Here is an 11,461-nt window from a genome sequence, read left to right as displayed (position 1 = left end):
TTATTATTATCACTGGAAGAGATAAGTTAAGTAGCAGTACGTATTACTTAAATAGGAGCAATTAAGAGTGGCTTACTCACGACGTGGCCCATAATTCGTTGATGACTTTGATATCCTACGTGTCAAGATTAAGAGCGAAAAATGCATTGAAACCTGGTAAAATTAGTTATTTATTTTATAGTAATTAGTGGAAACATAGTTATGGTAATTGGGTGGCTCTTGATCCAAATACTACCGGCCATTTATTGCAGTCGGCTGACTACGGTCTCTCGTCGCCGACTTGAAATCACAAGCAGATTATGACATGTTGGAAATTGCATATAACTTGTTTGTAAAATTGTCAATGAGAAGAAATGTATCAAACATCTCCGGATGTACAAACATCATCTTTTACAAGCAGCCGTCCACTTAGCAGAGGAAGCAAACAGAGAAAAGCATTTAACCTCAAATCCCTCATGTCGACGTACGGCGGAGCGCCGCTGCTTCGGCTCATTGCGGCGGCGGCGAGAATGGCAGCTGACCTCTGCCAATGCAACGATATGGTTGTTGCTAGGAACTGCAGAGCAACACAATGGGTACGTTATTATGAGTCTATGGAGAGACACATAAGAGATGCATACCAACAGGAGGGCCAGCCAGCCAACCGAGGCGCTGCGAATGCAAAACCTCGAAAGGTTTTTATTTGATCGCATGCGCTTTCCAGCTTTCATGTTTTAAAGTGTACGCCCTTCAAAATCTTCTATGTAGGGTATTTCTGCCTTTTTACCGTTAAATGATGAAACATTAAAGCCCATTGAGGTGCATTACTCATTAAAGTTGGGATCTTTCTTTTTATCAAATTTCACGTCCTACATTACTTGATTATTTCGGCTTAGACCACCACCAAACAAGCAACATGAACTCTGTCCAGCGTCCGAATACATTATGCACACAACCTGTTTGTAAAATTGTCTAACATAACAAGTAAACAGTTCCGTTAATTCGCATTATTTCGATTACTCGAGTTTATCTCTCTGCCCGGCCACTGCCAGTGGCTTCAGAAGTCTGCCTCTGCATTATTTGCGGTAGGAGCTGCATGTGGAGCAACAAAATTGGTTTATGTTATTATGAGGCTAGAGAGAGAGAGAGAGAGAGAGAGAGAGACCATTTTGAACAGGCCCTGTGGACTCGGGAAGATAACCGAAGAAGCGTTGCAGTTTTAGTATGTCGATCTGCGTGCAATCACATACATACACAACCAGAGAAGGTTAATAAGTATAAAACTAGCAAGATCTCAGAAATTAATCTTAGGTTCAAGTCAAAGAAAAATGACCTGCATTTGCTGATCCTCTTCACTTTCTGAGGTCATGGCAACTGCGTGCTCGTCATTGCATGATCGTATCAAATACATAAGCAATTATATGGTTAGTAAAGAGTCTAGAGCAAGAGAAAGAGGGGAGAGAAGAGAGACAGAGAGAGACAGGGATACCATTTTGAATGGGCCCTGTGGACTGGGAAAGAGGAGCCGAGGTTTGCATTGGCTCATCTTCTTCTCTTTGCGAGTTCATGGCAACTGCATGCTCGTGATTGCATGATCATATATCAAATACGTACATAAATATATTATATGCCTTCCTAAATAGTCTAGAGAGAGAGAGAGAGAGAGATACCAGTTTGGACAACTTGAGGAGGCAAATTGTGGCCTGGAAACTGGGGAGGAAGGCCCAAGCGATGCTCAGGCGTATCTATTGCCTCCTGCAGTAATTGACGTAGACCTGCATGGGAGGCCTTAGTCAGAGATGGATCTTTTGCATTTATACCCATCAACTATTATTATTTTGCTTCCATATCCCTTAACACATTTAGTCTTTGCATAGGTACTCTTTAAAACTTTAATTTACTATATATTAAAATTATTTACATACATTCATTTTAAGTTAAAGGTCTCTGCATAGGTACCTATATATATATTCAATCTTTTAAATTACTAAGCTTTTAACTTACAAGTGTCAAAAAGTAACCTTGAGGGCATTCACTGAAAATCGTAGGTTTTAAAGGGTACAGATCCAATTCTAAAATTTAAAATGTTACAGACGCAAATAAAAAAACTTTGAAAGGATATACATGCAAAAAAATAAACATCATAATAATATGGTCTACAGGGAGAGAGAAGGATACCATTTTCAATGGGCTCTGGGTAGTGGGGAAGAGGGCCCAGGCCTTGTCGCAGTCGTAATAAGTCCCTCTGCATTCAATCACATACACACAGACAATTAACTATAAAACTAGAAGGAGGACTGCAGAAATTAATCTTAGGTTCAAATCAAGGGAAAATTACCTGCAGTCGCTGTTCCATTTCGATTTTTCGCTTCAGGGCAACTGAAAAGCTCGTCATTGCATGATCATGTCAAATATATAAGCAATTATATGGGGGAGAGAGAGAGAGAGAGAGAGAGAGAGAGAGAGAGAGAGACCATATTGTGGCCTTGAATTGAGAAGCTGATTGGGCTGCATTGAAATTGCTCCCTGAATCTTTATTGACATCTGCAATCAGAACATAATAAATACATAACCATGGATTGGAAATATGAATTTAAAACTACCATGATGTAAAGAAAAAAAGAGAGAGACTAGGAGAAGTTCAAAATCTTGAGGGTTTCAAGGAAAGGAGAAATGACCGAGGGTCGCTGATTCTGTTCGTCACTTCCCGTCGAAATAGCTGCATGCATGCATTAACCAGAGCAACTAAAATATATATAAATTATTTGGGTTTCTTCAGCATATACTATAACTTGTTCAAAGTTCAAAATGCAGACTTACAAATCCTTGCTGCCAAAAGATAATCTCGCAGAATCACGAACAAGCTGATGAGGTTAGGAATGCCTGAGTGAACCCAGATTTAAATCAAACTTCTTTTATATCTATTAATTAGAGATGTTTGAGAGACACAGAGTAATGTATTGTACTAGATCCAAATGCAGCAAGACAGAGAATCTTCCCCTGCTCCAGGGCTGCCTGCAAGTTAATGAACGACAAAGGAAAGCACATCTGATTACTACTTGGAGAGAGAGAGAGAGAGAGAGAGAGAGAGAGAGAGAGAGAGAGAGGTTGAAGGGGAGATATGTGAATACATAGGCTTCTTGGATACAACTGATCATAGGATCGACGATTATCACGTAATCCGGCGGCATATCGAGTGGGAATTCTGAGGCCATGATCGTTGACATCAATATCATGATCTGCAAAAGTGATCAGAATGAGATATTGCAAGGCAATGAACTCAAGGGGATCATGTACTTAATTCTTGTCAAGTATGAGGTTTAAGGAAGGAGTACCTTGGAGTATGCAATCTGGCCGTCCAGATGAAATCCCACATGGACAGCTGCATGCATGGGTTTTTAGTCCATGCACGTAAGTAAGTTTACATGAACAATCTTAAGGCAAATGAGGGTGTCAATGGAAAAGTCGCTTACAAATCTTGAATGCAACTCGGTTCCTCTGTAGCTGCTCTGCCACTCTGATCGCCAGAGTAACACCTAGATGTATATATAAGTAGGACAAATAAACGAAAGATATGTACAAAAGAGAAGAGGATAAGAAAAACCAAGATTTCGTGCTTGGGCCATTTCAAGAAATGAAAAATAGATAAGAGGAGGAGGAGGAGGTTAATTAAGAGAGCAATACCATCGCCGTAGGATATGATGAATAGATTATTGAGACGTTGTAAGGTGTACTGTCAACAAAGTTGAGACGAAAAGAATTAATCCAAGCAAGAAACAAAGATAAGGAAATCTAAAGTGACCAATTAGTGCTCCTAAATCTCAGACGATGAGAAGGCTAATGATACCGTGAAATTGTTGACTAACTCCTCAAAGTTCGTCCCGGGATGGATCAAATAATTGTAAATTTGTTGCTGCTCTTCCATCTCTCTCTTTTTTTTTTTTTTTTTGATTCTCTTGCTAGAAGAAGAAGAAGAAGAAGAAGAAGAAGAAGAAGAAGAAGGGAATGATGGACGAAGGCGGTTATTATCACTGGAAGACTTCCAGTTAAATAGGCAGTAAGTACTACTTAGTGGCCTTTCTGATGCAGGAGATCACGATATAACTAAGTTGTTAGGATTCCTCTAGTTAGTATCTCGGTCAGTTTGTTTTGTTATGATTCTTTTTAGCTGGTATTTTGTTCTTTCTTTGTTAGTCGGTTGAGATGTGACTTGATATCCTACGTGTCAATATTAAGAGCAAAATATGCAAATTCTTCGATACACCTTTAAAAATTATAATATTAATTCAACGGCTATAATAATCAGCACACTACGTACAGAAAAAAATATATTAGTTAAGAATATTTAATTACACGTGCCTAACTTCTCAATTTTCTTATTATACCTTGAAAATCTTAACCATTAGATATTTATTAAACTGATTGATAAATAATTAACTTTACGGTATGGAAGAAGTGCTCTACAAGTTCTTTTTCTTCTATTAAGATTTCTCTCTTAAATATAATTATGTCTTAATTATAAGAGATATTATTTAATATTAAATAATTTAAATGTAATTATTTGGAGATAAATTTTAATTTAAATATAATTCTCTATCTCTATCTATTAAAATTTAATTTAAATCAATCTTAAATTAATGAGAGATATATATAAATAATTATAAATAATTAAATATAATTAAATATAATTAAATTTTTATCAAGTTAATTATAAAATACATAAATATCCTTATTTTGAGATATATACGTTACTCTCAGTTATGTTTTTTACTTGATAAAATATTAAGATAATATAATTATAAAAAATAATGTGTAAATCTTAACCGTTAATTCTTATTATACTTTAAAGATCTTAACCGTTAGATTTTCGTCAAACTAATTGATAAATAATTAAATCTCAGTAATTAATTAGTGGGGTAAGTATTGCAGTCGGCCGACTTAACATCGCGAAGACGGAACACATTATGGCATGTAGGACGACCAGGGTCTCTGCCCACCGACTTCAGGCCACAAAGACGCAAACAACCTGCTTGTAGAATTGTCTAGGATAGCAAATATATGACCAACGGACGCTCGTGAAGTTAGAGTTCGCCAAGCAGTAATAGTACGAGTCCACACCACGAAGTATGACTCGGTTCTGTAACCGAGTAGAATATGTACATAACCTGTTTGCACAATTGTCTAGCATAACAAGTAAACAGTAGACAGTTCGTTAATTTGCATTATGTAAAATTGTCTCCGATTGACGGACTCTCCGTATCCTGCCACGTCGTCCCTCCTCCGCTGCTGCTGCCAGGTCGTCCCTCCGCTGGGGTAATGGTGGTGGTGGTGGATTCAGCGGTCTCCGGAGACGGAGGTCGAGCACCTTCGATGTGCTGTACCTCTGCATGAGTAGTAGCGGTGGGAGGTGGATGTGGAGCAACAAAATTGGTTTATGTTATTATGAGGCTAGAGAGAGAGAGAGAGAGAGAGAGAGAGAGAGAGAGAGAGAGACCATCTTGAATGGGCCCTGTGAAATCGGGAAGATGGCCCAAGGCACGTTTTATCATTAGTATATCGATCTGCATGCAATCACATACACAACCAGAGAGGGTTAACAAGTAAAAAACTAGAAGGATCTCAGAAATTAATCTTAGGTTCAAGTGAAAGAAAGATGACCGGTAGTAGCGGATCCTCTTCTCTTTGTGAGTTCGTGGCAACTGCACGCTCGTCATTGCACGGTCATATCATATACATAAGCAATTATATGGCTTGTTAAGTATCTAACGAGAGAAGAGAGAGAGGGATACCATTTTGACTGGGACCTATGGACTGCAGAGGGGGGCCTAAGATTTGCGTGTGCTGATCCTCTTGGATTTGTGAGTTTATGACAACTGCATGTTCGTCATTATATGGTCATATCAAATACGTACATAACCAATTATATGGCTTCCTAAAGAGTTGAGAGAGAGAGAGATAGAGAGAGAGAGAGGGATACCATTTTGAATTGGCTCTGTGAACTCGGGAGGAGGGCAAAAGTTTTGTGTTTGCTGAACCGCTTGGATTTGTGAGTTCATGTCAACTGTATGCTCGTCATTGCACGATCAGATATGAAATACGTATATAACCAAGTATATGGCTTCCTATAGAGTCGAGATCAAGAGAAAGAGGATACCATCTTGAACTGGCCATGTGAACTGCGGAAGAAGACCCAAGATTTGCATTTGCTGAAACTCTTGGATTTGTGAGTTCATGGCAACTGCATGCTCGTTATTGCACGATCATATATCAAATACGTACATAACTAATTATATGGCTTCCTAAAGATTCAAGAGAGAGATATATACCATTTTGAATAGACCCTGTGAATTGGGGAAGAGGATCTAAGATTTGCGTTTGTTGAACCTCTTGGATTTGTGGGTTCATGACAACTGCACGCTCGTCATTGCATGATCATATATCGAATATTATACTAACGCTTCCAAAAGAGTATAGAGAGAGAGAGAGAGAAAAGCGTACCACTTTGGACAACTTCGGGAGGCAAATTTTGGCTTGGAAACTGGGGAGGAAGGCTCAACGGATTTGGAACCATTTTTAATGCCTGATGTGGTTGTTGAAGTAGACCTGCATGGGTTAAAGAAAACTATATATAATTTAAAGTTATACATATTGACTATACTTAAAGTAATTAAAGAGTCTAAAATTAAGGCATGTAAATATGGATCTAGAGAGAGAGAGAGAGAGAGACCATATTTTGGGCCTGAATTGAGAAGCGGATCGGTCGGCATTGAAATTGATCCCTGCATCTGTATGACCATCTGCAATCAGATATAATAATTAATAAATACATATCCATGGGTTGCTAATATGAATTCAAAAATAAGCCTAGGAGGAGTTCAAAATGGGGTTCCAAAGGCAAGGAGAAATTAATGACCCCGGCTTGCTGATTCGTTAGGTTGCTCGACGTGAAGATATCTGCATGCATCCATTAATCGAAGTAAATATACATTTGGGTTTCTTCAACGTCTATTACAGCTTGTTCAAGTTTCAAACTGGAGCCTTACTAATCCTTGTCGCCAAGGCAAAATCTCGCAAAGTCACGAACAAGGTAATGAGGATAGGAATGTCTGCGTGAACCCAGACTAATCAAACTCCTACTACTTAGAGTTCTTAGAGAGAGAGAGAGAGAGATTAATATATTTTACTAGGTTCAACTGCCAAAAGCGATATATACTTCCCCTTCTCGAGGGCTGCCTGCAAATTAATGAACGTCAAAGAAGAGCACATCTGATTAGTAATTGCAGAGAGAGAGAGAGAGAGAGAGAGATGAGTACACAGGCTTCTTGGGCAGCATTGTGGAAAGAATGTACTCTTATGAAGCAATCCGGGTTCGGCTTATTGCGTGGCAAATCTGGAACCATGACCGTTGACATCAATATCAAGATCTGCAAAGTGGTCAGAATGAGATATTACAAGGCAATATTATTTAGTTTTTTGTTAAGTAAGAGGTTTAGGGGAGGAGTACCATGGGGAATTCATTCTGGCCATCAACAAGATAAAGACCCACACGTACACCTGCATGCATGCAAGTAAATTAACGTGAACAGTTTTACGATAAATGAGGGTGTCGAGTGAAAAATCGCTTACGAATCTTGGATGCCTTTCGGTTCCTCTCTAGCCGCTCTGCCAGTCTGATCGCCTCATTAACACCTAGAGGTATATGCATGTAGACAGATTAACGGAAGACATGTAGAAATTAAAGATAAACCAAGATTTCGATCTTAAGCCATTTCAAGAAATTCAAGATAAATACCATTGCCGTAGGATATGATGAGTAGATTATTGATGAGATGCTGTAAGATATACTGCGAACAAACAAAGACAGAGGAGAAGAGTTGAGACGAAAAGAATTGATCCAGGCACGAAACAAAGATAAAGAAATTAAGGTGACCCAATTAGTGCTCCTAAATCTCAGAAGATTAGAAGGCTTACCGCAAGATTGTAGAATAACTCCACAATGTCCTCCCCGGGATGGAAAAAGTAATTGTAAATTTCTTGCTGCTGTGCCATCTCTCTCTCTCTCTCTCGCTTTAATTCTCTTGCTAGAAGAAGAGGAGAAGAAAGAAAGAACGGAAGGAAGGGAGAAGAGACTGTTGCGAGGCTGTTATTATTATCAATGTAAGAGTTAAGTTAATGAGCAGTAATTAATGGCCTTTAAATAGGGGAACTTAAGAGGGACTCACTCAGAATGTACCCCAAAATTCGTTGATGACTAGATATCCTAAGTGTCAAGATTAAGAGCGAAATATGGATGAATTAGTCCTTAAACCTTAATTTCGTATCTTTCTTCCCACATGCAGAGGTTTTGACCGTGTTGATGAGCCTAAGAATGCCTGAATAAAGTATAAATTTCTTCCTAAGGATCAAGGACTAAAGTGAAAGAAATTACTGATGTAAGCTATGCAGAAGGTTATACGCCTTCGACAGTGTTCTTTCCATCTCTCTCTAGAAGAAGAAGAAGAAGAAGAAGAAGAAGAAGAAGAAGAAGAGACTGCTCTCAGGGAATTCTTGAGGGTTTTTTTTAATAGATTTCTCAGCTTTCTAAATTTCAAAATCTATGGATTTTGCTATAAGTTAAGGATATTTGCATCTTTTTACAGTTGACTTGGTGAAATATTAAGACTTGAAGTCGGACGACCAGGGTCTTTAGCCACCGACTTTCAGATCACAGAGACGCACACGACCTGCTCGTGGAATTGTCTAAGATGGCGAATATATGACAAGATGCTCATGAATTGGAGTTCGTCAGGGGTTCGTAGTTACTATGCTCCTACTGCCCATTTATTGGAGATCGGTTTATATCAGTAACGCATGGTACAAGTTCACACTACAAGACGTGATGAGTTCTGGAACCAGGTACAATATGCACATAACCTGTTTGTAAAATTGTCTAGCATAACGAGTAAACAGTTCCGTTAATTGGCATTATGAAGAACTTTCTTCGTTCACTAAGGTGTCGTTTAATGACGTTGTCTCTTTGCCCGGGAACTGCCGGCGGCTTCAGAGGTCTGCCGAGGTTCCTGACGTTGAGCAGGTTGGACAGCCTCTGCCTCTGCATGAGTAGTAGCAGGAGGAGCTGCATCTGGAGCAACGAAATTGAGACTAGAGCGAGAGAGAGAGAGAGAGACCATTTTGAATGGGCCCCATGGACTGGGGAATTATATAGCTTCTTGTCAAAGAGAGAGAGAAAGGGGGATACCATTTTGGATACCATTTTGCGTGAACTGGGGAAGAGAGCCAAAGATTTGCGTTTGCTGACCCTCTTGAATTTGTGAGTTCATGGAAACTGCATACTCGTCAAATACGTACATAAGTAATTCTACGGCTTACTCTAGAGCGATAGAGAGAGAATGAGACCTACCAGTTTGGACAACTTGAGGAGGCAAATTGTGGCCTGGAGCCCCGGGAAGCAACAACGAGGGGAGGATTGGGCCTTGTGGCGTACTTAATGCCCGCTGTGGTAGTGGAATTACACCTGCACAAGAGATTCCTAGTGAGAAATATATTAATAGGTAATTTTCTGCATTTAAACCCTTCTAAAATCTCTTATTTGCATCTGTATTATTTAAACTGTTATATTTGCATTTATATTGACATGATCCTAGAGAGAGAGAGAGAGAGAGAGAGAGATACAACATTGTGCGTTGGCATTGTGAGATGGATTGCAGTGCATTGGAATTACTCCCTGCATCACTATGTCCATCTGCAATCATATAGAAAATTAATACATAACAACCATGGGTTGCAAATATAAACAAAAAAAAAAAAAACAGGAGAAATTTAAAAACTTTAAAGGTTTCAAGGCAAAATTGAATGACCGAAACATTCCGAGACACTACGTTGAACGAGGTCGAGATAGCTGCATGCGTGCATGAAACGAGAGCAAAGATAATTATTTGAGTTTCTTTTAACATAATTTAGGCGGTTCAAAGTTCAAAATGGAATCTTACAATTCCTCGTGCTGAAGTCATATTGTCGCAGAGCCAAGAATAAGTTTACGAGGTGAGGTATGCCTGAGTGAACCCAGAGTAATTAAACTCCTTTTATAGTTATTAGTTAGATCTTAGAGAGGATCTAGAGAGAAACAAAGTGATATATTATACTATCTCCAGATGCAGTGAGACGTAGAACCATCCCCTGCCTCAGGGCATGCTGCAAATTAACGAACAACAAAGAAGAGCACATCTGATTAGCAATTGCGAAAGAAAAGGAGGAGGAATTGAGAGAGAGGTATATGAATACATAGGCTTCTCCAGAACGATCGATGTTCCTCTCGACAACTATCACATAATTCGGCACCATTTCGAGAGGTATTTCTGGAGTCATGACCCTTGACATCAATATCATGATCTGAAAAGAAATTAGAATGAGATATTAGATAGGAGGCATTAATGCACACAAGGAGATCACGTACCTTGGGGTATGTAATTTGGCCAACAGGCCAATCACCCACATCAACACCTGCATAGTTGATTGGCTTATAGTTCATGCAAGAAAACTATAACTTGGACAACTTTTAATGTAAATAAGGGTGTGAATTGAAAAGTTGCTTACGAATCTTGCGTGCTAATCGGAACCTCTCTAGCAGCTCTGCCAAGTTGATCACCGCACGAACACCTAGAGGCATATGTAGACAAATAGACGAAAGAAATGTACAAAAGAGAAGAAGAAAAACCAAGAAATTTTCAAGAAATCAAAGATAAATAAGAGGAGAAGGTTTAGAGAGCAATACCATTGCCGTAGGATACGATGAGTAGATTATTGAGTCGTCGTATGTTGTACTGCGAAGAAGCAAAGATAAAAGGGAAGAGTTTGAGACGAAAAGAATGAATCCAACCAAGAAACGAAGAATTGATTCTCCTACTGTTCAGAAGACTAGAAGGCCAATGATACCCTAATATTGTCGAATATCTCTTGAGCTTCGTTCAGATAGCAGTGATGGATAAGATACTCGTAAATTTTTTGCTGCTGTGCCATCTCTCTCTCTCTCTCTCTCTCTCTCTCTCTCTCTCTCTCTCTCTCTAATTGAAGAAGAAGAACGAACGAACAACGAACGAACGAACGAACAACGAACGAACGAACGAATGAACGAAGAACGAAGAACGAAGAACGAAGAACGAAGAACGAAGAACGAAGAACGAAGAACGAAGAACGAACGACGAAGAACGAATAACGAACAACGAACGACGAAGGCGGTGATTTCCGTTGGTGGTGGTTACTATTATCACTCGAAGAGTAGTGGCCCTTAAATAGGAGCGATGCTTACCAAGAATATGTACCCCTAAATATCCTACGTGTCAAGATTAAGAACGCAGTATGCCTGGAAAAGGAAGGGAGGTGGTTATCGTTACCAAGAATATGTACCCCATAATTTGTGGATGACTAGATATCCTACGTGTCAAGATTAAGAACGGAATACACATGCGAAAAGGTGGTTGGTATT

General features: G+C 39.2%; 1 protein-coding gene across 1 annotated transcript; it reads right to left on the bottom strand.

The window, feature by feature from the left end:
* Positions 1–251: 251 nt before the first annotated feature.
* Positions 252–3,959, bottom strand: LOC140759513 (uncharacterized). Its single transcript, XM_073096093.1, has 16 exons — positions 3,827–3,959; positions 3,664–3,712; positions 3,453–3,515; positions 3,315–3,361; positions 3,111–3,218; positions 2,946–2,994; positions 2,800–2,862; positions 2,658–2,698; positions 2,454–2,523; positions 2,318–2,358; positions 2,158–2,224; positions 1,650–1,754; positions 1,469–1,552; positions 1,313–1,353; positions 1,145–1,211; positions 252–1,071 (listed from the first exon to the last, which is right to left on the bottom strand). The coding sequence occupies exons 1-16, from the start codon at positions 3,902–3,904 to the stop codon at positions 1,037–1,039; spliced, it is 1,008 nt and encodes a 335-aa protein (XP_072952194.1). The 5' UTR covers positions 3,905–3,959; the 3' UTR covers positions 252–1,036.
* Positions 3,960–11,461: the final 7,502 nt, after the last annotated feature.

The sequence above is a fragment of the Typha angustifolia genome, chromosome 4 (genome assembly GCF_048772165.1).
Source record: "Typha angustifolia cultivar Huaian chromosome 4, ASM4877216v1, whole genome shotgun sequence".
NCBI lineage: Eukaryota > Viridiplantae > Streptophyta > Magnoliopsida > Poales > Typhaceae > Typha > Typha angustifolia.
This window is presented reverse-complemented; position numbering and strand designations above follow the sequence as displayed.